Source organism: Hyaena hyaena, unplaced genomic scaffold, assembly GCF_003009895.1.
Source record: "Hyaena hyaena isolate Hyena2069 unplaced genomic scaffold, ASM300989v1 scaffold_2, whole genome shotgun sequence".
NCBI classification, from domain to species: Eukaryota; Metazoa; Chordata; class Mammalia; order Carnivora; family Hyaenidae; genus Hyaena; species Hyaena hyaena.
In genome coordinates this window covers 2,184,813-2,212,665 of record NW_024080634.1, presented here as the reverse complement: position 1 = coordinate 2,212,665, position 27,853 = coordinate 2,184,813, and the positions used below count along the sequence as shown (strand labels likewise).

Genomic DNA, 27,853 nt, shown 5'->3' with positions numbered 1-27,853 from the left:
TTACTTATTTCCTAGAATAGGGAAGATTTGCTCCTTCGTAACTACAATAGAACCATAACTAAGTTAACATTGTACTTCTTTCTAATCGTCAGACTCCATTCAAGTTTACCAGTTGTCCCTACAAGGACTCTTGCAGCCAGAGGGTCCAGTTCAGATTTGTCATTGTATTTGTTGCCATGTCTCTTTTGTCTTTGTTGCCATGTCTCTTTCATCTCTTTAAATCTGGGAAAGTTCCTCAATCTTTGATGTTTAAGACCTTAAAACATCTGAAGATGAAGGCCGGTTGTTTTGTCGGCTGCGCCTCACTTTGGGTTTGTCTGATGGTTCCTCCTGCTCTGATTCGCGTTATGTATGTTGGCAGGAATATTACAAACTGCCCCAGTGGTAACTCCAATTTTAGTCAGGGCTGCGGTGCCCCCTCTGCTTTTCTGCCTTTCCATATCTGCACTGTCATTCTCCAGCAGTGAGGACCCTGGCTGCCATTATGCTGACCATGCCCCTCTGTGCTCAGCCACTGTCCTGTTGTCACTGCAGCCCCCGCCACCACGTGGGTGCCCTTCTCAGCCCACAGGGGCTCCGGCACCCTGTCCTGGGGTTCCCTCCAGTGCACCCTGCCCCCCCCCCAACCCTGAACCTACCATACCAGCCCACTGCCCACCTCTCTGGCTCGACACCACCCTCCTCACCCCACGCGAACTCATCACAGGCCGTCGTGCCCCTCAACTGGATGCCCTCTCTCCCTGCCTCTGGCTTCACATCCATGCCCAGGGCCATTGTTCTTCGTCAGCCTGGGCTCTGACAGCCTGCAAAAGACCGCCTTCCATTCTGCCCCCATCCTTGAAGCATATATGGAAGAATAGGGAAACATCTACAGTACTTTACATAAGAGACGTTTAGGAAGAAAACATTGTTTTCTCTTAGGAAGTTGGAAGTATCTGGACTTAAAAATGCATAGGACTTTAAAATTTCACTCACAAATTCATTGAACATAAAATCTTTGAACTCCTATTGAGTGCCAGGCACTGAGCTAGGCCACTGGGGTTAGCGCAGCGAACTAGGCGAAACCCCTTCCTGCACAAAGCTGTGTTCTGTGACTCTGGCTGTTTAGGCTTAGACAGTTAGTGACAAATTGGTGGCCTCTCTAAGCCTGTTTGCTCATATGTCAAATGGAAATAGTAGTAACTTTGCTCATGGGGTTGCGGTGAAAATTGAATAACGCATGAAAAATACTTCTCCCTGTCTTAGTTACTGTCATAATCCTTCACAACCGGCATACAGATTGTGAAACGTCAGTCCTCACTCTAAACGTTATTTTTAAATTCCAGTTAATATTGAGGAAAAAGCAAGAAATTCCTGGGAAGGAAAGTGATATCTACTCTTTCAATTAGTACTTTTATCTAAGAATAGGCACTTTAGATTAAATTGTGTGCTTGTGTGTGTGTCTATACTGTTTCCTGAGCCTTAGAATATAATGTAAAAGTATAAATAAGCAGCAGGACGTTTGTTGGAATGTTTGAATCAGAGGACAGTTCAATAGTTGGGTGTTCAAGGAGCCTGAGAGACACGATATATTCATATATTTAGAGGAGGGAACTTTTTTTTAAGTTCATTTATTATTTTGAGAGAGAGAGAAGAGTGCACATGTACGTGGGGGAGGGGCAGAGAGAGAGGGAGAGAGAGAGAGAGAAAATCCCAAGCAGACTGTGCTGTCAGTCTGTGCAGAGCCCGATGTAGGGCTCGAACCCACGAACTGCAAGCTCGTGACCTGAGCCAAAGTCAGATGCTTAACCGCCTGAACCACTCATCCCTAGAAGAGAAACATTTTGTTGCACGGGAATTTACGTTATAAAGTGATTTGTTTTTTTTTTTTTTAAGGGAAGGCAATGGCATATTATTAAAAATACACTTTATTTTCTTTTTTTAAAAAATTTAAATACAAGTTAGTTAACATATAGTGTAACGAAGATCTAAGGGATAGAATTTAGTGATCCATCACTTACATATAACACCTAGTGCTTATCCCAACAAGTGCCCTCCTTAATGCCAATTGCCTGTTTAGCCCATCCCCCCCATCCCACCAGCAACCCAGTTTGTCCTCTGTATTTAGTCTCATGTGGTTTGTTTCCCTCTCTGTTTTTATCTTGTCTTTGCTTCCCTTCCCCTATGTTCAGCTGTTTTTGTTTCTTAAATATCACATATGAGTGAAATCATATATGTCTTTCTCTGACTTACTTCACTTAGCATAATACACTCTAGTTCCATGCACATTGTTGCAAATGGTAAGGTTTCATTCTTTTGGATCACTGATTAATATTCTATTGTGTATACGTGTGTGTGTATATATATAGATCTTCTTTATCTATTCATCAGTTGATAGACATTTGGGCTCTTTCCATACTTTGGCTATTGTCGATAGTACTGCTGTAAACATTGGAGTACACATATCCCTTCAAATCAGCATTTTTGTATCCTTTGGGTAAATACCTAGTAGTACAATTGCTGGTCATAGGGGATTTCTCTTTTTAACTTTTTGAGGCATCTCCATACTATTTTCTAGAGTGGCTGCACCAGTTTGCATTCCCACCAGCAGTGCAAAAGGGTTCTTCCTTCTCTGCGTTCTCTCCAACATCTACTGTTTCCTGAGTTGTTAATTTCAGCCATTGTGACGGGTGTGAGGTGGTATCTCATTGTGGTTTTCATTTGTATTTCCCTGATGATGAGTGATGTTGAGCATCTTTTCATGTGTCAATTGGCCTTCTGGATATCTTTTTTGGAAGTGTCTGTTCATGTCTTCTGCCCATTTCTTCACTGGATTATTTGGGTTTTTTTGGGTGGTGAGTTTGATAAGTTCTTTATGGATTTTGGATGCTAACTCTTATCTGATAATGTCATTTGCAAATATCTTTTCCTGTTCCATCGGTTGCCTTTTATTAGCTGATTGTTTCCTTCGCTCTGTGGAAGCTTTGTATCTTGATGAGGTCCCAATAGTTCATTTCTGCTTTTGCTTCCCTTGCCCCCAGAGACATGTCAGGTAAGAAGTTGCTGTGGCCGAAGTCAAAGAGGTTGTTGCCTGCTTTATCCTCTAGGATTTTGATGGCTTCCTTTCTTAAGTTTAGGTCTTTCATCCATTTTGAGTTTATTTTTGTATATGGTGTAAGAAAATGGTCCAGGTTCATGCTTCTGCATGTCGCTGTCCAGTTTTCCATTTGCTGAAGAGACTGTCTTTTTTTCCATTGGATATTCTTTCCTGCTTTGTCGAAGATTAGTCAGCCATATGTTTGAGGGTCCATTTCGGAGTTCTCTATTCTGTTCCATTGATCTATGTGTCTGTTTTTGTGTCACTACCATACTATCTTGATGATAATAGCTTTCTTTCTAATCTTACTCATTCCTGGTATTTGAACCCAAATAGTGATTGCTGCTGAGACTGATACATCTAGTAATATTATTAGTATATTAGTGATGGTATTAAATATATAGAGCATTAACCTCTAGGACTATAATATTTGTCCAGGAAGCCATGCCTCTGTCATCAGAGATATAACAAGCTTCTCCAATGTTTGCTTTCATGTCCATGTGGTATTCTTAATGAGGCAGTACTTAGGGGCAGGCAATCTTGATTTACTTTATAAAATATAACTAAAATTAATACTCTGGCATTTTGTATTTGTGTCGCTTGTCATTTAATGTTAGGAGTAACTGTTATTTAAACCCATGGTATAATAGTAAGAAGAAGAATTCTAGGAATGCAGAACTACAAATCCCTATAACTACTGTTAATGGCTTGGTGAAATCTTATCCACTCCCTAATTTCATACAGGGTGCTTTGGTAAAGGTAAAGGCCTACACTTAATAATGAGCATATTAGAAAATTATGACAGGATCAGCTAAGTGAGTGATTGAGTAATTAATTTAGTTTTAGCCTGTGTGGCCAGCTAGCAGAGCACAACTCATTCAAAGGCAGAAGTGGCTTAACTGGAAAGAAGGTCTATGAGTAGATGGTCTGAAAAGAGGTGAAGCAGGCAGGGAAAATGAGATGGTCTGTAGAGCCCTGGAAGACACAGCTCAGGGCAGAGGAGAAGCTCTCGAACACAAAGCCCTAAGGAGTATTAGGCAAGGCAGTAGGCTGAGAGGATAGCCCTTTTGTTGGCAGTGAAGATTAACAGGAATCGGGAAGGCCTTAAGGATCTAATAACATGCTTTTCTAATGTGGAACACGTACTTTTGCCGAAATGTTCTATAATTCTACATTGTAGATGAATGAGGGAAGGAAAAGGGGTTGGGGCAACAGATAAGTGCTGATAGCGCTGAGCCTGCTTGTGAGTCTCTCCCTCTGTCTCTGCCCTCCCCTACTTGTGCTCTCTCTCTCTCTCTCTAAGTAAGTAAATAAACTTAGAAAAAGTATTTAAAAAAAGTGAAGACTATGAGATTTAAAAAAATAGAATAGGGGCGCCTGGGTGGCTCAGTCAGTTAAGCGTCCAACCCCAGCTCAGGTCATGATCTCATAGTTTGTGGGTTCAAGCCCCACGTCGGGCTCTGTGCTGACAGCTAGCTCAGAGCCTGGAGCCTGCTTCAGATTCTGTGTCTCCCTCTGACTCTTTGACCCTCTCCTGCTCACATTGTTTCTCTCTCAGAAATTAAAAAAAAAATTTTAAAAAAAAAATAGAATATCAGATTTAGACAAACTCTGGCTTCATAGCAAAATAGAATCTGATATTTCAGGCCATTTTTCTTACCCTGAAACTTTTTTTTTGTAGCATCTGCAGAAAAAGAGGCAATCAAGGGTACATACTCCAAAGTGCTGGATGCTTATGGACTCTTAGGTGTTTTACGATTAAATCTTGGTAAGTTTATTTTTCAATATAATTAGTCTTCTTCATTTCTTTTATTTTTTAATTCTAATGATTTCAGGGAGACTGTTTATCATGTCAGACTCTATATTTGAGCTAAAGCCTGGTGACATCTTTTAAACCCTAATTATGCTAATCTAAATTATGTTAATCTAGGGAAAATGTTGACTGCAAAGGTCTGCTACATACTCTTGTGATTTTAAGTTCCAGAGACGTCATCCAGTGTGAATCCTTGAAGGATTTGTATCAGTTGTCAAAAGAGAAAATCAGGGCATTGCCCCTTTTCTTTGCTTCAGTGCTTTAGGAAAAGATGTTCATGAGAACAGACTGATTACTATGGTTTATACTGGAAAGGATATCTTCTTTGTATTTAAAAGTCTCAGCTTAAATCTGTCTCTGCCACTTAATGTCACCATGGGCTGCAGAGTAACCTTTGTGATTACTAGTCTGTCTGTATGACTGGAAGCATGGCCCAGGACCTGGTACCCATCCGTGAGCCATTTTGCTGTTGGTCTGTGACGAGATAAGGAAGCTTGTGCCTTCATGCAGATCAACACACGGCTCCCTTCGTTGGTAAAGTCTTACTATGAGAAAAAAGTCAGCTAAACTAAATGGTGAATTTGGTGAGGTAGTTGATTTTCATGTCACAAGCACCTTTTCTCACTGTGACAGTTGATGGGCCATACCTTGAAGAGTATTGGGCTATGAAGTGGAGATTTGTCACCTGTTACGAATCTATCACACATAAAGCCCTGTGCCTAGGTGCTAACACCATCTTAGGTATTCCACACAGTGCCGCAGGACTTATCTTAATCCTGGCTTATCAGGGAGCAGAGCTCAGGTTGGGTTACGTTAACACACTGAAGTCGGGTTGGGTGATAAGTCAGGGAGCCGGGATTCAGGGCCATCCCTGCCTCATCAGAGCCCGCGCTCAAAGCACACCGCTGCTGAATTTCACCTTCATACTAATTTCATAAGATTCTGTCAAGATTAGTGAAAAGTCTCTGTGAAAGTTTTCGTAAACCGAATTGCTTTATAAACTGTCGGCAGGGGCTTTCTGCCCAGATATCAGCAGCAGCAGCAGCTCACATTTATATAGCATTCTTTCCAACTGGGCTATTTACAAAGAACTCTAACATTTATTGTATTATCTGGATTTCCTAACAATTATAAAGGAAAGATGGGGAGCATAAGACACACAGTTTTTTACTTGGCAAATTTTGTATATCCTCAGATTAAGTAGAGGAGCAATTTCATAAATGTGAGATTATTCTGTTAATGTGTAAATGCTTCATTATACTAAATGTGCTCAAGCAAGGATGTTTTTTCAGCTCTTGCCCAAATCCCCTTGTAACGTAAACATGTCAGTGTCAATTTAAAATAACCATGCTGTCAGATTTAAAAAGTTGGAGATCTGGCAAGAAAGTTGGAAGAAGCTTTGAATAGCTTGAGAAATACTGAGACTTTTCATCCAACTAATTCTTTGTGTTTTGCAGGTGACACTATGTTACATTATCTGGTCTTAGTCACTGGTTGTATGTCTGTTGGAAAAATTCAAGAATCTGAGGTTTTCCGAGTAACTTCCACTGAATTTATATCACTACGAATCGATTCTTCAGAGGAGGATCGCATTTCAGAAGTGCGAAAAGTTTTGAATTCAGGAAACTTTTATTTTGCGTGGTCTGCATCTGGAGTAAGTTTAGATCTGAGTCTTAATGCACATCGTAGCATGCAAGAACACACAACTGATAATAGATTTTTCTGGTGAGTTTGTGTTACATTTTTCCCCTTCATAATCACACGCTTGCTGTGCAGTAGTTTGCTGATTTGGGTTACAGTGTGCTCAGCAGTTATTTCCAGAGATAGCAGGGATGGGCATTGCTGATGGAGCATACCCTCTCTCCTGCTTCCAGAATCCTCAGAGGAGCAGAGCAGGCATCCAGTGTCAGTTTGTCGAAGTTCTCATGTGACATGACACCCATTTGCTCTCCCTGATCTAGACTGACTTTTCCTTTCCAAAATATATTCAGGATATTTATTTTAAAATTAAGAATGAATTAGTTGTAGTAGAATTGCGTTATGAATGTTTACTGCTCTTGGTTTTGATAACTTTCCTCTGGCAGTACTGTTTTTCTAAGACAGCATCACCTTATTATTTTTAATTTAAAGGTTATAGGTAGATAATCTTGGTTCAAGAGCAATAGACTGTGAGGAAGTGGTACACTTGGATAACGTTGAGTACTGTAATAAGACTTAAGTAGGTAGCTGATATATTTCATGATTATGCATTAATGTGCTCTATTAGAAGTATGCACCAAGGGTGAGCACATGTGACTATAATTAGCACTCCTTTATTGGAATAGACCAGATTTCTAGTATGTGGTTCTCTTGTCCCCAGCCAGCACTGATGTTGACTTTTTACCTTAATATCCTGTACCAATTATATTTCATTATGTCTACATATATTATAACTCTGTGTTCTTGGTCTCCCTTAGTAGTTCAGATTCAAGATGTTCCTCCTGTATATTCCCGCCCACCCCTACCCCAGACTACCACCATTTACCTGTATGGTCCTTGAGTAGCATGTTCAAGTCTGACCCATCTGGCCTGGTTGTCAGAGGGCTCAAAGTCAACAGCAACCTTAGGATGGGAGACTAATTTTAGAGCAAACTTTGTAGCTAACATGGAAGTTTTTTGGCCCAGCACAGTAGCGTGGAGGAGAAACAGGGTAGAATGAAAAAAAAAAACAAACTGTAGTGAACTGTAGTCAGAGACTTGGAGCCTCACGAAGGAGGAGATGATGGAGAGGTGGGGAGAGCAGGGTTAATAGGGCAGATGAGTGGGCATAGAGTCCATGTCAGCCGTATACTTTTTCTGATGGAAGAGACATTGAAGTTCCTAGTGATGGTGCGGCTGGACTGGGCAGCTGTCCTTACTTTTTTACCCCTGCACCCTGCTCATTCTTCACCCCAACTTACTTATATTAAGAGTTAGAAGTTTTCCCACCATCAGGGCGCCTGGGTGGCTCAGTCGGTTAAGCGTCCGACTTTCGCTTAGGTCATGATCTCGCGGTTCGTGGGTTCGAGCCCCACGTTGGGCTCTGTGCTGACTGCCAGCCCAGAGCCTGGAGCCTGTTTCAGAGTCTGTGACTCCTTCTCTCTCTGACCCTCCCCTGCTCACGCTCTCTCTCTCTCTCTCTCCTAGAAATAAATAAAAAAACATTAAAAAATAAAAAAATAAAAAAGTTTTCCTACCATAATTGGAAGTTTAAGCAGGTGCAGATGCATTGGCTCAATGATCAGCAATTAAGCACATTTGTTAAGTTTAGCCATTAGGAATAATTTATTTACCATTTCATTCAATTAAGGTTGGAGGTGGGGACAAGTTTAGATAAAAGATTGAGGGAGTTTATCTAGTGGAAGACAGGTTGAACAAAGGGGAGACTAGAACACCAAAGACAAGTTTTGGTCACTTAACACTTTCTACATTTTGCTAAGGATTGGAATTCTTGAGAATTCCAGAAAATTTGAACAGAAAAACAAAAGCTTTATGCATTTATTATGCATCCTCTTGTCGCGTAGTAGAAATATTTTCCAGGATACAGCCTGGTAAGTTTTGTTGCCAGAGTCATAAACGCCTGTCACAAAAACCCAAGTCATTTTACTCCATTGGAGAGTTGAAGCTGATGCCAGTTGAGAGTTGTTTATAAATTTAGGTAGAACTAAAGCAGCAACACGTTGACAGCAAAGGAAAGTGAAAACTGATGGCAGAGAGAGAAACTCTACCTGAACAAACTCACAGGATCCCACTTCTATTTAAATGGGGATAAGTAAGTTTCGTATACCTCTGCCATGACATGGGACTCACTATGGCATCTGGGCATACTGGGTCACGGTCAGAAAGTCATACTTTTAAAATGCATAACGGCTGTTGGATTCAGTGTTAGTCCAGTAGTGATCTCACCACTCATTCACATTCCAGTACATTTTCTTGAACGGGTGGTCTACCAGAACTGCACATGACCCCCATCTGTTTTATCTCTACAGCAGCCACACCCTGGGGAGGAGGGCTGGGCTACTGCTGGTCTAGCTGTATTGCTGTGTGTTAATGATTAAGACAGCAAGATAGTGGAGAGCACTTAAGAAGAACAATCTCTACTTAAAACAGAAGAGTTTTAAAACTCAGAGAACCAGGCTTCAGTATTTTTTTTTAATTTTAAAATTTTTATTTATTTTTACTTTAGAGATCATGCCAGTGAGGAAGAGAGGCAGAGAAAGAGGGAGGAAGGAAGTAGAGAACCTCAAGCAGGCTCCATGCCCAACACACAGCCCCACGTGGGGCTTGATCCCACGACCCTGGGATCATGACCTGAGCCAAAGTCAAGAGTCGGACGTTCAACCCACTGAGCCACCCAGGCGCCCCCAACCAGGCTTCAGTATTATAGAGAATCCACTTTTATAAGACACCTTGTTATCTGAAATGACCAAAGTTTTTCTGCGCAACAGTATATTTTCCTTGGTCAGAGGTTGGTTGGGAGATTCCAGATGCATTCTGTGGAGGAGGAAGGCTCCAGTCAGCGGGATGAGAAGGTGGCCAGCTGGGCAGGACTACAGCCTGTGTCCCTGATTTAGCCATAAAGGCTCTGCTTTGATATGTTTCCTAATCATTGGACTTCTGTGTGTTTGTCTGAATAAAACTTTTTGCCCTAAAAAAATGTGAAAACCAGGCCACCTCTGTTACATAGAGTGCTAAACTTTTTGGAGTAATGGAAAACTCTAGACATATATTAATATGGTAGCTACTAGTTCAATTGGCTATTTGAATTAAAATGAATTAAAATAGAGCCTTACTAAAGTTGAGCCTTAAGCGTAAATAAAGCTTTATGAAGTGGGATGAGGATATGTGTATGAAGTCCTTTTTTGGGAAAGGTAGGTTATATATACATTATATAAAAAGATAACAGAATAGGGCATGGATGCTAAAAACAAAAGATCTGCTTCTTTTCTGTGAACCATAGATCACATGCCAGAAGATTGCATTTTCTTGCCTCACCTTCTGACTCCTAGCACGGTAAATGTAAATGAATTGATTTATTTGTAGGGGCCTTTTCATTGAATAGCATTAGGTTAATGCTTCAGGAGCACTGTTTTATTAAAGCTTATCCAGTGTTAGGTGGCACTCAGTGAGCTAATGAGTTATTTCTTTTCTGTTAGGAATCAGTCTTTGCACTTGCATCTCAAGCACTACGGCGTGAATTGTGATGACTGGCTGTTACGCCTCATGTGTGGGGGAGTAGAAATCAGAACAATCTATGCTGCTCATAAGCAGGCAAAGGCTTGCCTCATTTCCAGACTCAGCTGTGAACGAGCTGGGACCAGGTTCAATGTCCGGGGAACAAATGATGACGGCCACGTTGCTAATTTTGTAGAAACAGAACAGGTACATAGCGTCTTATGTCACTTAGTTCATGTATTAGATGCGAGGGCCAGGAACTAATAGAACCACAGGTTTTGATTTGATTCAGAACTCATTTTCACATCTGTAATGCCATTTTGTGGTTATTCTTGGCTCCCTTCTGGCCTTAAGAAAGGCTTCCCTGAACCAGACTTACTTATAAACAAACTTAGGTGAGCCTCTTCAAATGAGTAACAAGAGTTTTACTAATTAATTAGCATGACACTGTCAGTGCTGTACAGTTTGGTTTTGAATTTTTAAAATCCTCAATTATATAGAGCTAGACAACTTCATAGAAGTGGCTTTTGTGTGTCTGAACTTAAACCAAACTCAGCTCTTTAAAGATACATGTATCATCTAAAATGAAAAATTATGACATTTTCAATTAGAAAGACAAATACCATATGATTTCACTCATGTGGAATTTAAGAAACAAAATGAACAAATTAAAAAAGAAACATACCAAAAAGACTTAAAGACAGAGAACAAACTGGTGGTTGCCAGAGGGGTGGTTGGGGGGAGGGATGGGTGAGATAGAGGAGATTAAGAGCACACTTATCTTGATGAGCACTAAGAAATCATTGTTGAATCACTATATTGTACGCCCGAAACTAATACAACACTATATGTTATTTATACTTGAATTTAAAAGAATTTTAAAAAGAATTATGACACATTTGGCTCAAAACTATGGAATTGTAAATTCAGGCCACACCCTGCAGCCCAACCCAGTTCTTCAAATTAGTTTTTGGAAAATATTGAAAATTAAAGAAAAAAATTACATATAAAGGTATGTGTGTAAAATATTGAAATTTGGAAGGAATTCCTTTGTAAAAGCTGTGCTTCTTATGCTTATGGCTTCACTATTTTTTTTGGTTAATATACAGAAAAACTCACTCAAGAGAAGAAAATCAAACTTACTTAGTAGCCCCTCCTGGATATTCTGTTAGGCCAGTTGGGTGGGAGACATTGGTCATAAGATGTGACTAGCATGCAACAGATGTTAGTAAAGTTGCCTTTGTGATGTCAAGGTAATACCTGTGTGGAAATCTTTTATCTCTTGTTTTTCTCTGCAGGTTGTATACTTAGATGACTCTGTTTCTTCTTTCATCCAAATCCGGGGGTCTGTTCCGCTCTTCTGGGAGCAGCCGGGGTTGCAGGTATCTATTTAACATTGTTTTGCTTTTTCTCTTGAATATTTTCCACATTTTCTAAGGTCTTAGGACAGTTTGCTAGTTCATTGGATAGTTCTGTTATTCAGTCTAGTAATACTAGCTAGCTTCCCAAATGCGGGTCTCAATGCACTAGTTCTTGGAATTGTCTTAGATGCTTTTCCTTTAATGTTCTTTCAGATGTCTGTAGGAATTCAACTGCTGTATTTCATATTAAAATTTTAACGTTTTCATAGCATGCTGATATTCACAGTGTTTTGTATTTACAATCTCAATATCTTAACATACAGCAATTTGGCCTCTTTAGGTAGAAGAATGTAGTAATTAAAAAGAAGCTTCTGAGACCAAACTTCTCAGTTTGGATTCTTACTCTGCCACAACTAACTTACTCTGGATCTTGGGCAAGTGGTTTAATTCCTCTGTGTCTCAGTTTGCTTATCTATAAAATGGGAACAATAATATTAGTAGTTCCTATTCATAGGGTTGTAAAGATAAAATGAAAAATGCTAAGACAATGCCTAGCACCCATGGGCAGCATTGTGTAAGGGGTAGCTATTGTTGTTATCAATATTACATCTGCTTCTGAAATTTTATTTTGTATTTTATAGGGACCTGTCATCTTTAATACGTTCTTCGGTTTGCTTTCTGATTTTTTAAAAACTCTGTTGATGTAGGGATGCCCGGGTGGCTCAGTCGTTTAAGCATCCGACTTTGGCTCAGCTCATGATCTCACAGTTCATGGGTTTGAGCCCCACATCAGGCTCTGCACTGACTGTGTGGAGCCTGCTTCATATTCTCTGTCTCCCTCTCTCTCTGCTCCCCCACTCTTTCTCACTCAAAAATAAATAAACCTTTAAAAAATTCAAGAAAAATTTTGCTGATATAAATATCTAATGTTTAAAATAAAAGGTGTTTTCATGTAAGTTCATAATATTAGATTGCCCATAATTGTGTGGTTTTGCATTTTATTTTTATTAAAAAATCTTTAGTCCTTAAAGTATAAGTTATTTTCGTCTTAGGCCTCTAGTATGTATTATCTGGTAAGTTAAAAAAATTTTTTAATGTTTATTTTTGAGAGAGAGAGAGAGAGCATGAGCATGAGCAGGGGAGGGACAGAGAGAGGGAGACACAGAATCCGAAGCAGGCACCAGGCTCCACACCTGGTGTGGGGCCGGAACTTAGAAACCACAAGATGATGACCTGAGCTGAGGTTGGCCACCTAACCAACTGAGCCACCCAGGTGCCCCTGTCTAGTAAGTTTTATGCCTTAGCCTATAGTATTTAGAAAATGGATGGAAAAAAATCTTGCCTCCTTTTAGTTCACAGCTGGATCTCTTCCATTTTAGGATGGCTGTGGTGGAGAAAGATTGTAGACCATTTCAGTCTTTGCAGTACTGCACTTTATATATAAGACAGGCCAAGAATTAACAAGGGTTAAAAGCAGCTAATAATTCTTGAGTTCTCGTCAAGAATTTTGGCTTCTGTGGGTTTTCTCTTTGGTATGTAGGGGTAACTTAAGTAGATCTGTCTCTCTCCAAGTCTCTTTTGGGAAAGAATCCCAACCCTACTCTACGTCTCCTAAGCCTGTGTGATCAGAGAAGGGTGTTTGGAATGTTTGCTCTGAGAACATTCCTAAAGCCTTGTTTTGATGCAAGGTGAATGCTTTTCCTTTAGAGATAGGCTACTGTAAGAAACTGTAATAACCCATTTATGGTCCCTCTGTTATGCTGCTTTCTGTGATATTTCATTAGAAGCTCAGAATTACAGTGTTTGATTATTCAATACGATTGAATGTTGAGTAGTTACATTGAGGGGTCCTCCCTGGGTGAGGTTACCCTCCTCCCTCCTTCTGTGTTCTGTGGCTGGCCCGGTCTGTCTGGCCAATGTCATTGTTTATGGACTGAGAACTACAGATTTTTAAATCATGTGTTTCTAGATAGAGATGGTAATTTTTAAGACATTGAAATAGTCCAGCAGTTCTGCTAAATTGTCACAGAGCTGGCCTATTGTTGTCTTGGGTAAAGATCGACTAAGTGGTTCTCAATTATTTAGTTCAGTAGTTTTTAAAGCCAGCCTTTCTTTGAACAGGAATAGATTAGTTTCATAAGTATCTTTTACAGAAAAAACATCTTCCCTATCATTCTAAGAATAGGTCATAGAGGAATGAAAATATTTAATCAATTTTAAAAACCTGATTTGAAAATCAATTTTTATTTTTAAAAATAAAAAAACTTTTCTTAAAAATTTTTTGATTTGAGAGAGAGGGGGAACACGCACATGCGCAAGTAGTGGAGGGGCAGTGGGAGAGAGAATCCCAAGCAGGCTTCACACCATCAGTGAAGAGCCCAGCCTGGGGCCCGATCACAGGAACTGTGAGATCATGACCTGAGCCAAAATCAAGAGTTGGAGGCATAACCGACTGAGTTCCCAGGCACCCAGGACTGGAATTAATTTTAGGGTTCCTTGTAGTTAGTGTTGCCTGGTGAGATGTCCCACTTCAGAAGGCATAGACAGAGAGGCACCCTAGGCCCTTGTCCCTGGACTTGCCTCTTATCCTCCACAGTTAATTCCTCTGAGGTTTTTGTTTTGTTTTTTAATGTTTTTATTTATTTCTGAGAGAGAGAGAGAGTGAGAGAGAGAGAGAGAGACAACATGAGCAGGGGAGGGTCTGAGAGAGGGAGACAGAATCTGACACAGGCTCCAGGCTCTGAGCTAGCTGTCAGCACAGAGCCCGATGCGGGGCTCGAACCCACGAACTGTGAGATCATGACCTGAGCCGCAGTCCGGCGCTTAACCGACTGAGCCACCCAGGCACCCCCCTCTGAGGTTTTTTAAATTAGAAGATTTTAAGGAATCACCTGAGGTGATTTTAAAGATCATTTTAAGATTCATGGCCTTAACTTCACATCAGCTGAAATCGAATCTCTTGGAATGGGTCCAGAAATCTATATTTTTAACCAAGTTCCTTACCATTCAAGTTTGAGAACTTCTGTGTACCTGGTCCTATTCTGTTGACCTTGAAGCATCTCCAGCCCCGTGTGCTCCCAACAGCCAGTCCTGAACCAGCAAAGGGAGCCCTTCACACTTAGCCCCAGCGTTCCCCTAGGTCCTGGGGCTTGCCCTTTCTTCTGGGTGCCCCTCTTATCATCCATCCCCGTTAGGGTCCTCCAGATTTCTTCTTGCCTGGAAGACTCTCACAGCTTTCGAACTGGTCTAACTGGTATTACTTCCCACTTCTGACATATTCTACTCATCAGATCTACTAGACGCCCTTTTCTTCATGATCTGCCTTCCTTTGCCTGTCCAGCTTCATGCCTGGCTGTTTTCTAACAGCTGTCCTCTGCTCCCCAGATGTAAGGTGTGTTTTCCTTCAGTGTAGCCAACTCAGGTCTCATCGAATGGATTCAGTTCCTCCTCCACACTGATCTGTTCTTTAAATACTTAAGTTCCTCAAACGTGTATTATTTTATACTGAGTGTACGGGGTCATATACTGTGAGAGATTCGAAGGCTCCGTTGGTGCTTCAGAGAGAGTTTACAGTCTGGGGAGTCAGGCCTTTTGTGGAAAAGGTAAATGTCAATATGAATTCGTTTGAGGAATTATAAGAGTCGTCATTATGTGCTACACACAGGTTAGAATGATATTTTAAGGGTCAGCAACTCATTCATTTTATGTATGACTTCCTTTCTCTGAAGTTAGTTAACATTTACAGTCCATACTGTTAGTCTGACATTATGTTTTAGCTTATATGAGTCTTAGAAGATGGTAAGCATCATCAGCTCTGTCTAGTGTTGCACACTCAATTCTTGGTTGAGTTGAAGTTTTAGAAATATGTGAACATGGAGCAATAATGTTAGTGGAAAATGATGCTCCGTACCACCCACTTAATTGGTTTTCAAAACCTATCGATAGTACAACTTTTTATAAATTTATGATTATGGAAAGCCTTAAAACTTTCTAGAGTACAGCTTTTATGACAGTTGATGTAAGAACTCTGTTAGTATAGAGTTTTTTTAGGCAGTTGTCTTAAAGCCTAATTGAGTAATAAAGCCAGTCGAGTTTACCCAACATATACTCCAAGGCTTATGATGTAACTCGTTGCATGATAGCTGCATGGTGGCTTGTTGTCTATCTGTGTTGAAGAGCAGGGCAATGGGGGACAACCACAGCCATTGCTTGGAAAACAGAACGTGTATTTTTTTACCCTCTTGACAGTTGGCAGTACTGTTCAAGATAAGTATTAGTCAGTAAGCAAAATGCAAAGTCATGGACTTTATTTATAGAGTTATAGGCAATTAGCTGAGAAAACTCCAAAGAAAAGGTGTTGACTTCTGCTGAGTTTTCTTCAGTCCAGAATGCTTGATGTCTCGTGGTACACAAAATTTTAAAACTTTGTAAAGACTATTAAGCACTCTAGAGTGAAATTGAATATAAATGTGACATTAGGCTAATCACTTTCTTATTGAAAAGAAGAAACATTAAAGAGAGAATACTGATTATCAGGAGAGTTATTAGACTGTCTCACTTACCAGGACAGAAGAATGTTTAATGAATGATAATACTGCTAATTCAATTTTTGAATTGGATGAACATGTTAGAGCTTATTTTCTGATTTTATTTGTCGAACTGCATGACCAATTTGGTAGCCCTCTTCTCAGGCCCGCATTAAAGTCACCTTGTTCAGATTAGGGAGAATGAATTCTGGGGAACTTGGATCCCAGGGCCTCAGGGGAAATGTTTCAAAGTGAAGTTCAGGGAAATAATCTGGTATCACCTTTATATTTCTTCTTGGCATCTCTTCTTTCTTTCTTTCTTTTTAAAACATTTTTATTTTGAGAGAGAGAGAGAAAGGGAGAGAGAGGTACAGAGAGAGGGAGAGAGAAAATCCCAAGTTGGCATCGAGCTGTCAGCAGAGAGCCCCAGACAGGGCTTGCTCTTAGGAACCATGAGATCATGACCTCAGCTGAGATCAAGAGTCTAGTGCTTACCTGGACTGAGCCACCCAGGTGCCCCTCTTATTTCTTAATTTTGTCTCATCTCTGCTACTTTCTTATGTAAGAAAAGAAAAACTGTAACAAAACAGAAAGGTAGATATATAATTCTCTTAACCCATATTTTCTGATTCTGTGTGCATGACTGTGAGATTGACTTGGAAAATCTGTTTTCCAGAAACAGTGTCTTTAATTTGTTGGACCTTTGGATGCAGGAAGAGTGAATAGAGAACTGAGCCAAACAAAGAAAAAATATGTAGACCTTGTACTTGTAGGCAGCTTGGAAGAGTAGGAATCAGGTTCAGGGGACCTAAATCTTCATGTGAATCTTTTTTGGAATTAGTTCTCTTGACCTCAGAGGATAAGTTATTTCACTTGCCTGCATTTCAGTTTTTTTAATTGCCCAAATAGCAGTATTATTTAAAAAAATGTTTTTTAACATTTATTTATTTTTGAGAGATAGATCATGAGCAGGGGAGGGTCAGAGAGAGAGGGAGGCACAGAATCCGAAACAGGCTCCAGGCTCTGAGCTGTCAACACAGAGCCCGTTGCGGGGTTCAAACCCACGAACCGTGATATCATGACTTAAGCCGAAGTCGGACGCTCAAACAACTGAGCCACCCAGGTGCCCCCCTGGCAGTATTATGTTAACTTACACAGGCATGTAGTTTGAGCTTAAAACAAGGTAATGTATAAGAAAGACCTCTTTAAAGTATCTTTCATAAGTAAAAATTCCTGTTAGTTGGTGAGTTTTCATTATGCTGTTTCATAACTTCTGTTCTTATTTTAAGGTCGTGTTTTTAAAAATAGAGGGAAAGGAACCCTATTGAACTTGTTATTTAAAAGAAAACAATAATGTGAATGAAAATCAATTATTCAGTTTTCTGTTGTGTGTTCAGCAGATGGATTATCATCTGTTAGAAACAATGCTCTTTCTTTAGTCTCCATGTTGGCTTTCGGTGTGATTAAATGTGTTCCTCTTGCTGTAGGTGGGATCTCATCGTGTTCGTATGTCAAGGGGATTTGAAGCCAATGCACCTGCTTTTGACAGGTAAGATGGATTAATTTTACCTGATGCTCTAAGTTTTGATATCGTTAAGCAGCGAAACTAGTTCTTATTTTACTGGTTCATTTCTTCTGCTTGTTTTGGCCCCAAGTAAACTTTTTCTGACATCTAATTTAATCAGAAGAAGGTGATACCTAGTGTTATGACTTTGGGGGTTGGAAGTACTAGGTTGTGGGGCTTCATCTCTTGGCCTTAAAACAACCTGTTTGGGGGGCGCCTGGGTGGCTCAGTCGGTTGAGCTTCCAACCTCGGCTTAAGTCATGATCTTATGGTTTGTGGGTTCGAGCCCCGCACTGGGCTCTGTGCTGACAGCCAGTTCAGAGCCTGGAGCCTGTTTCAGATTCTGTGTCTCCCTCTTTCTCTGACCTCCCCTGTACACGCTGTCTCTCTCTCTCTCAAAAATAAATAAAAACATTAAAACAAATTTTAAAAAACAAAACCAAACTACCTGTTTGGATATGCCGACTAATACAGTAGCCACTAGCCTCATGTCACTCCCGAGCAGTTAAATGTGACTAGTCCAAATTGAGATATACTTTAAGTATAAAATGTACACCGGATGTCAAAGACTTAGTGCAAAAAGAATATAAAATATCTTACTAATATTTGTTTTCTGGTACATGTTGAAATGATATTTGGACTGTATTGGGTTAAATAAAATCTATAAATTAATTTCATTGTTTATTTTTGCTTTTTTAAATGTACCTTCTAGAAAATTTAAAATTACATCCGTGGCACGTGTTATATTTCCTTAGGAACGCATTGCCCTATAGCCCCTGGAGTGGTTAGAACCTGGAGAGAAAAAAACCCCTCCTATTTGGGGCCTATTCTCCTTAAGACTGGAATGGTTAAGGAGGTCCCTCTAACGCCCGTGGCATATGCAATGTCCTCACATGAGGGGCAGCCCTCTGCCCTAACTTCCCTCCCCAGCTGGTGGCCTGTGCCCTCTGCACTTGTCTGGTGCTAGCCCCACAGATGGGAGACGGGGCTGGGCAGGTCCGGCAGCTCCAGCACAGATGGAAGCCTCAGCATCGATGAGTCAGAGAGGAAATCGCCTTATCCGAATTTTCATAAATTCAGAGTTTTGAGAGGAACGAATTTGTGGAATGAATCTGTACCCAGCTTTGCCAATTCTAGGAGTGTAGAATACTGCCTCGTAGGTTCCATTGATTGGATTTCTGTTTGTTGGGGACAAAATTCAGATGCCACTTGACACATACTTCTTTTTTTCTTTTCTTTAACAGGCATTTTAGAACACTGAAGAATTTATATGGTAAACAAATAATAGTAAATTTGCTTGGATCTAAGGAAGGTGAACATATGCTAAGTAAGGCTTTCCAGGTAGGCATGATCATCTTTTCTTCTGTTCCCATGGACACCTAGAACGATACTAAAAAATTATGTGGTACAGTAATGAACTTACTTCCCAGTAAAAGGTTGGGTGCCTATTGGAACCATTAACTCTCTGGGCTACCAAGGAACAGTTTTGCGTGATGTTGCTGACCTTGGGATTAGGGAAAGCTTTCAAAGCGGTTGACGCTGTTTTCTGAAATGCACTTCTTAATGTTGTGGAGAAGCAGAAAGAATGTCCTCCCCTCTGAAAACTGTTTGCCTGTCACTGGTAAAAAGACATCAGGCGGTTTCCTCCTCCATCCGTGTGTTGCCTCCATCCGTGTGGTTCCTAGAAACCACAGTTACGATTTTAAACCTATGATATGGCGAATAATACATGTAGGACCGTACCTTCTCGTATTGATGAGAGGAAACTTGAGAATTGCAAGTAAAGAAGAACCCAAATAATATATGTCCAACTTCTAAAGAAAAAGCATCCTTCATCAGTGCTTATTGAACCAGCAATGAATCAATATCAGTAATGATGTCCCATAGGATTATAAACTTAAACAAAACAGAGACCATTTTCTGAAGTTCAGGGTAATGAAGTCCGAAAGTAACTTGTTTGTTTTGTGTGAAACTTGTGAAATAAGTATCGTTAATAAACAGATTATACTTTAGAGAATGACTTTTAAAACATCTGAATGTAAGTATAAAACTGTGAATTTTTTAGGTCTTTAATAGATTTTGTCTTAAATCAATTACTTTATTTTGAGATTCTGTAACAGGTACAGTTATTAAATTTGTTAAAAAATGAAGGGTTGGTGGTTTGAGATAATTTTAATTTTCTAAACCAGATGAGAATATTACTTAAGTTCTCTAATGTTAATTATGCCACCTAATCTCTCTGAGACAGTATGCAAGGTTTCACAAAAAAGGTGTTATTGGATACCATCAAGTAATTTTCCGTTTTACTGCCAGTGTTGACTAAAGCTTTGTGTGAGATCAGTGAGATTTCAGGGGACCACACTGAGGTTTAAATTTAAAATGTAAGGTTCCATTTTAACATCACTTGATAAGATTGATGTGTATTTTAGATGAGTATTTAGATGAGTATTTGCCTTTTTTACTTTCAGAGTCATTTGAAAGCTTCTGAACATGCTGCTGATATCCAGATGGTGAATTTTGACTATCATCAAATGGTTAAAGGAGGAAAGGCAGAAAAATTGCACAGTGTTCTTAAACCTCAAGTCCAAAAGTTTGTAGATTATGGATTTTTTTATTTCAATGGAAGTGAAGTTCAAAGGTTTGGCTACTCTGTTTATCTTTTCTTTGAGTTGGAACGTTGCTCTATTTTAAAAATTATTCTTAACACTGAACGCTTAAATTTCCTTTTTTTATATCAAAGTTTATAATTGAGTAAAATTTATTTATTATACTTGATTTTTGACTTGTTTTTCTTTCTTCAGAATTGAATAGGTAATAACAATAGCTTTTGTTATTGGGCACATCTAATGAGCTAGGCAGTGTACTCGGTCTGTACATGTACCGATAAGAGCAGTCATAGGAAGAAGTTCTATTATCACCATTTATGTTTGGGGAGACTGAGGCTTAAGCTATAATGTGCCCCAAATCGCAAAGCCGAAAAGTGTTAGAGCGAGGATTTACCTGGCTCCAGACCTCATGCTGTTATCTACGAGACTATTCCACTTCTCCTAGAACTAATATTTTACTATGTCTTGACTGCAGTAAGGACTATTATATGCAACTAGAAGTAGAAGACATTGCTTATTGTCTGCTTTAGTACAATTTAAGTCTTTAGTTTTTGATAATGAAGTAGAGGGGGGAAAGGAAGTATTGGAAAAATGAAGTTCAGAGTATAGGATGAGGTCAACTTTAATGAACAAAGCTCCAATTTTTAGTTTTTCTCTTTGTGCGAAGTTTAACATCAGTGCCATAGAATCTATATAGGACAGTGGAGATGACAGATCTTAGGTTTTTAAGATTTCTTCCATAAGTATTTGATCATCTTTTATGTGCAAAGAGCCCTGCGGTCATAAATCTGAATGTATGTTTAGCTCCTGACTACTGGCCTAATTAGAAATAAGTGGGCGTAGATAAATAGATGTGTGATCAAGAATGTACGACAGAATGTTAACAGCTGTAGAATCTAGATGCTGAGTATGTGGAGGTTTGCTGTAAAATTCTTTCATCTTTTTTGTATATTTGAAAATGGTAGTAATAAAAAGTTAGGGGATGCCCTATCTTGGTGACCGCTTTAATTGTTCATATTTTGTTTTAGCTTTATTATTGTTGTTTCAAACTAGCTGTTAACACTACCGAATTTGTTGCAGATGTCAGAGTGGTACAGTTCGAACGAACTGCTTGGACTGTCTGGACAGAACCAACAGTGTGCAGGCGTTCCTCGGCCTGGAGGTAAAACAATAAGTGAATAAAGTTGAAGTGTATGTATGTGACTTGTACCAGATGCCTCTTTCAGTGCTTTTGTAATATTTATGCTTCTCATTACTTACTTTTTATAAGATGAAATTATGCTTCATTAAAGGCATTTTTTTTATGGGTTTTTTCCCCCTGTAAGAATTCCTTTTCATTTAAATATTTCCTCTACCTGTTCCCAGTCCTCTCTTCAGGTAGCTGATATTTCCCTGCGTTGTTCCTTAACTCTCTCTCTCTTTTTTTTAATACTTTATTTATTTTTGAGACAGAGCATGAGCAGGGGAGGGGCAAAGAGAGAGGGAGACACAGAATTGAGACAGGCTCCAGGCTCTGAGCTGCCAGCTCAGAACCCTACATGGGGTTCGAACCCATGAACCGTGAGATCATGACCTGAGCCGAAGTCAGACGCTTAGCCGACTGAGCCACCCAGGCGCCCCTTTAACTCTCTCTTTAAAAACTGCTATTTATACTATTCCAACAATTGCTTCTTTTGCCTTTTGGAAGGGAAAAAAATTATATATATATATAAACAATATACATAACATATATTGGCCTTTATTCTTTGTGTAATTTCTTCAGAATTGGTGAGGATCTGTCTTCACGTGTGCAGTCCTATTTTTGACCGTCTATAACCCGGTGCAGTTTCTCTGGTGTTTTCAAATCAGTTTTCAAATTAGTGATGAAAATGCCCATTGCTAGTTGGGAGCGAGAGTGCATGAGACTCAGCTTGTCTAACGAAGTTTTTGTTTTAAAAGTGTTTTTCTTTACCATCTATCCATAAATTCTCTCTAACATAGACATAGTCTCCCTGTATGACAAAGCAGCAATGCTGAGCTTTCTAGGTCTTTCCTGTTATGCAGCTGTGGGGTGGTCATCAGGCTGTAGAGGGTCTCCACGTAGTGCCATAGGAACTTAGCCCAGTGCTCAAATACTATAAAAACAGGAGTAGGAAATAACATGCTTTTATTTCCTCCAGTGAATGATCTCAAATTTGGCCAGGACACTGACTCATTAGTTACCCTGCCGCTGGGATTCTTACTGTCTCAAAAAGGAAAGGACAGTGTGTAGCGTTCTCAGCTACAGTAGTGTGTTCTTAGTGTAGCCAAATAGGTTCTGTCGTTTTGCCTCTTTAAAATTCTCTCATTGAGACTTATCATTACAATTTACATAGAAAATATGACCGAGACAAAAGTGAAAGCAGGCAGTTGGTCATTTGAATGACGTTAATCACATGGCTTGGGTTTGTTTTGAGTTGTGTTTTTAAGTGGCTGAATACGTTTACTTAGATTCTCAGAGTGAACTTCTAGAAATCCTTGAAGTCTTCATTCAAAGTATAGCAAGTGTTAGTTCTCAGAATCTGACTTAGCTGACTGTCCACGGTCGGTAGTTAGGTGTGAGGGAACTCCCTCATCTGTAGCAACTGGTTGACTGTTTATAAAATCTACTGCTTAAGTAGGCAAAGCCAAACTAGGGCGAAGACTAGTTTTGCCCAATTCCTTGAAGAGAGGGAGCTGTAGATGATAAAGCAAGTCCTAGGAGCTCATTTTGTTTTATTCTTCATGCCAGCCAAGAACATCTGGTTCAAATCTCCAGGTAATCAAATGAACCTTAGTTTAGTGTTTTTTATATTATGTTAGTTTTTGAGCCCTCTCCAAATGTGGATAGTCAATACTACTTACAGATGAAAGACAAACGGCAAGGAGTTACGTACAAATGCAAGGCGTAGAATATGACTGGCTTCCAAATAAGACAGACTGGGTAAGGATCATACATTGCTCTGACTGCCAGATTTCAAGGCCCAAGTTCATTCAGAGTAAAGACCAATGACTCTTCTAAAGACTTTTATTGTTGTCCATGAAGGAATTGGGATGGCCTAAAGACTTTGCATTCTTGCATGACGTATTCCTTTATATACGCTACCAGTATAGATTTTATACCTAAAAAACTGTCATGACTTTATTCAGAAACAGGACTAATTTATTTGTTTTTGTGATAGTTCAAGAGCAGTTCTACTTTTCTCATAATCTCTTGATTTTAAATACCCACATATGTAGAACCCAACCAAAAAACTGAAGAAAATTAATTTCCTCTATATTACATTTATATATATTTGTACATGCTATATATATATAAATAACCTGGCCAGATTTTTTTTCTGTGCTTTATTGCATGCTGTTGAATAAAAGTGAACAAGGTAAACCAGTCTGATTTATAGAGACATTTTAATAAGGTTAATTTCATCATTTATCCCGAAAGAGGTTCTTAATTACTACCCGGGAATATTAAGATACTTGTAAGACTCACTGAGGTTGTATTCACTTTACAAACTGAAATGGTGGGATGGAACAGTTAGCCTAGTAAATTAGTAGCTTGTCAAAATCCAGTCCCACATTGTCCTGTAAAATGCAAACTTTGCTTTGATTCTTGTAGTTCTTGAAAAGTCACACCACAATTAATGTATTAATATACTTACAGAAGTTTCTCTTTTGCTGTTTTAGATGCTAGCTAAACAGTTGGAAGCTCTTGGCTTAGCCGAAAAGCCTCAGCTGGTGACTCGCTTTCAAGAAGTTTTTCGGTCAATGTGGTCCGTGAACGGTGATTCAATCAGTAAGATATACGCGGGCACTGGAGCCCTTGAAGGAAAGGCTAAGGTAGAGCTAGATTCCTCCTAACACGACGACGAAAGAGCCTCATTCTCCTTTCAATAACACTTTTAAATGGTCTCTTTTTAAGTTAATAGCTGGGCCTTTTTCAGTGTCTGTTCTAGAATTCCGTTTTATTACCGTTCCGTGTCCTCTTTAACACTTCCTTCTGTAGCGGATACTAATGATTGGGTGGAAGAGAGTTTTGTCCCTAGGCTTTGGGGCATCTTACGTATGACATAGTGAACTATTTGGTGATAATCCATTCGGCCTACATACGTGTTGCTTACATTTTGTTTCATGATTTTCCCTTACATAGCTGTTTCACTTATTATGTTGTTTATTTTGATTATAACTCTTTAAAAATCCTGTCGTCCTAAAAAAGGGTCCTGTGTCATTTGAGTTTGTGGTCCCAGCACCTGACGTAGTGCCTGCCATTTAATAGGGTTGTGACAAATACTGGTTGGATGAATAAACCAGGGGACAGTTTGTGCAGCACTTATTATGAGCCCAACACCTCTAGGGCTTGATTATTAAGTTTTTATTCTTTTACTTATCTTACCTTGAAAAGGAGGCTGTTACAGTGTACAGAAGTGTGAGAGATGGACTTCCTCATAATTTTCTGCCTCCTCATTACTTTTTAATATCTGGCATTATCTACAGACTACTTCCTACTCTAAGTGCTTGGCACTTACCAAGAGACTTTGGAAACACACTCGAGATATTTTTCATTATTTTATATACTTAAATACTGACTTTTTAAAGCTTCCATTTGCAGTTGGATCTTATTAATGTTTTAAATCTCTACAATTCTTCACATTACCTCAGGAATAGAAATAGGAGCATTTACCATTTTTATAATTCTGCCACCCCAGCAGTACAGCAGCTGAAATTCTTTGAAGACCATTTGTCATCTCTAAGTCTTTTTATTTCCAAATCTTCCTCCTCCTCTGCATCTCCTAAAATGCCATGTCTGTCTCTTTTCAGTTATTGGCCTTACCTACGAAGTTTCTTTTGTTCAACTCACAGAAATGATTTTGTTGACATTTACAAATACTTACTTCTTAAATGAGCCCTCTTTTTGGAAACCTGAAATTGTTAAACCTGCTTTATTATTCTTTTTAAAAAAGAGAATGTAATTCTTACTGTTAAAACTTGATTCTCTACAACTATTGCTTAAAATATTCTTTTATGTTCTTCTGCTTTTTTGTTTCTGCCAAGATAATATATATACAGAGGTTACATATATTTTCAGTAGTCTTTTGTCTCTAACGTAGTAGATACAAATTCTCATATGTTAAATATACTATTCTGAACTGAACTAAAATCTAACATCTGAACTGCTCTTTCTTTTCCTTTCTCTGGGTTCCTTTTGGTTAATTGCCTGATAATGTGAATGGTGAGTGTCTTTACAAATACTGTCATTTATATATGTTATCATATGGAAGGAAATAACATTTTAATTTTCAAATTACTGTCACTTCTATAAGGAGTGAAAACTACACATTACAAATGAAAGTGCTTTTTTAAAAGGCAAGAGTTTGGTATGTATATGTTTTTAAACAGTCATCAAAATCTGTAAGATCAAAAGAAATCTTTATGATAACTAACATGCCTAAGTAAAAATATATGTTCATTAAAAGTTATAATCAGAAGAAAAAATAAAAATTTTCTTAAAACGTTATAATCAGGAAATGGCAGGCTTCTAGTTATGGGAATAGGTCACGGGAATAAAGGGCAAAATATAGGGAATATAGTGAACGGTACTGTAATAGTGTTGCATGGTGACAGATCGCAGCTGCACTGGTGGTGAGCACAGCAGAATTTCTAGAGTTATCCAGTCACTGTGCTGTACACCTGAAACTAACGTAACGTGTGTGTCAGCTATACTAAAAAAATAAAAAGTTATAATCAACCCTCTCACTGTAGGAACTGGCCTGAGTTTATTACTTTTATTACTTATATTTACATAGGGAATAAAATGACCTAAGATATACATACTGTAGCTTACATTTAGTATTTATCTATGAACTATAATTATAAGCTGCTTTTTAGGCTAATCCTTCATTCTTAGGTTCAGTTTTCGTTCTAACTAGTATAAGTTATTGAGGAGCAATTCCAATCTTGTTTTTCTATATGTTACTTTTCTACTGTTAAAGTGCTTTCAAGTTTTTCTAAGAGCATATAAATGCACCACATCCTCCCTGATCTCTGCAACCCCTCCCCCGTCCCTAGTGCTCCCGGTTACGGTAAGAAGTAATGTCCTTGTTTTAAATAAGTACATTTCACTTTATTTCCTTTATAGTAAGCAGTTTTAGACATTCACTGCGCTTGATATCATTAGTGGATGCAGTTGTGGTACTCAGCTTTTTCCATCTTTTTGTGCAGAGCTGTTTATTCAGAAGTAAAGGAAACAATGACGTCTTGAGCCACTTTAATATGATGATTTGATACTCAAAATAGAATGATTCGGTCCTTTTTATTGCAGTAAGGCCCCATAAAACTGATTTAAAGTTCAAAATGCCTGCTGAATAAAATCAACAATATTTGCCTGCTCCTTGCTCTTTTTTTCCCCAACAGGCTGGAAAGTTAAAAGATGGCGCTCGTTCTGTTACTAGAACGATTCAGAATAACTTCTTTGACAGCTCCAAGCAAGAGGCCATCGATGTTTTACTGCTGGGAAATACTCTAAATAGTGACTTAGCTGACAAAGCTCGAGCACTTTTAACTACAGGAAGTTTGCGTGGTATGCGTGCTTATTTTATATTTTGATTGCTTTATGTTATTTATATCCCTTCTAATAGTCCAAGAAGTGACTGTAAACTTATTTACGTAAACCTTTTTTAGATCAAGTTGATTAAAATAGTTTTGGGAGGAATTTCTATGAAAGTAATTTTTAAAAACTGCATTCTCTAAAGGAAGTTCATCTCTTTGGAAATGTTTATATCATCAGTGGTGTTACTAACCTGTAAAATGAGGCCCATGCAAGGCAAGATTTCATAGAATATTCAGCTAGTGCTTTGAACAGAGCATTCAGTAACCTAGTTATGTAGACAACAGATGCCTTATTGAGAAAAAGCAGTGCCAATATTATTGATTTTGCTAACTTCCAACCCCAAATTTCTATAACTTGGTCTTACCTTACCTTGCCTTGCTATTGTTTGAGTGAACGTTAAATCATGTTAGATAATCATTTAAAATATTGCTTATTATTGGACACTGTTGAATATTTGACATACATGTATGGCTTTCAGGGTGGCTTTTTAACTTTCACTGAGTCTTTTATTAAAATCCAAAGAATTTGAGCTCATGTCAGTGAGTATGTATTTAGTTTCATCATGGGAAAACTCACCATGCATTGTAGAACTCGAACTGACTTCCTTAATTCCGTATTTTTTCTGTCTTCACTTTTCAGCACTCTAAACATGTTTACTTCTTCTGTTAGCCCCAAACCAAACCTTACAGTTTCCCTGTGCATGTTAAGAGAAATGGTTCCTCATCAAATAACTCTTAGATAATTACTTGATCAAGGTTATTGTGGATTCTTTCAGAATTGTGCATGGTGCCAGGGGTAGTTGGGTACAGTTGGCTCCTCGGGGACCTATGAGTAGGCCAGGAAACTGAGGCCTATGAAAGCTCTGAAAAACAAAGTCTGACCTTAGCTCCTACTTTTATCTTGAGGCTTTCTTCCTGGCTGCCAGCACTAGACACTTGGCTGCTGTGCATCTCACCACCTCCTTCTACCTATGCCTTCTCTGATGTGGAGGCATTGCTAAGCAATAGTTGAAAGTAGGCAATTGAAGGAAAGTAAAGGAGAAGCGAGGAGCTTAAGAATTCCCAAATCTGATCATCAGTTTTTTTAGTTTCCTGCACATGTTACTGTGTGTCA

At 39.0% G+C, this 27,853-nt stretch overlaps 1 protein-coding gene across 7 annotated transcripts in view; it reads left to right on the top strand.

Annotated features, from left to right (window-relative positions):
• Positions 1 to 27,853, top strand: part of SYNJ1 (synaptojanin 1) — an 86,854-nt gene that overhangs the window by 16,275 nt on the left and 42,726 nt on the right. For all 7 annotated transcript variants that reach the window (XM_039228372.1, XM_039228364.1, XM_039228354.1 and 4 more), the window contains exons 3-12: positions 4,758 to 4,844; positions 6,347 to 6,614; positions 10,064 to 10,289; positions 11,381 to 11,464; positions 17,457 to 17,518; positions 18,778 to 18,874; positions 20,002 to 20,171; positions 21,220 to 21,301; positions 23,821 to 23,973; positions 26,545 to 26,710. In XM_039228372.1, the coding sequence (XP_039084303.1) occupies positions 4,758 to 4,844; positions 6,347 to 6,614; positions 10,064 to 10,289; positions 11,381 to 11,464; positions 17,457 to 17,518; positions 18,778 to 18,874; positions 20,002 to 20,171; positions 21,220 to 21,301; positions 23,821 to 23,973; positions 26,545 to 26,710 (1,395 nt within the window). The remainder of the gene's footprint in view (positions 1 to 4,757; positions 4,845 to 6,346; positions 6,615 to 10,063; positions 10,290 to 11,380; positions 11,465 to 17,456; positions 17,519 to 18,777; positions 18,875 to 20,001; positions 20,172 to 21,219; positions 21,302 to 23,820; positions 23,974 to 26,544; positions 26,711 to 27,853) is intronic.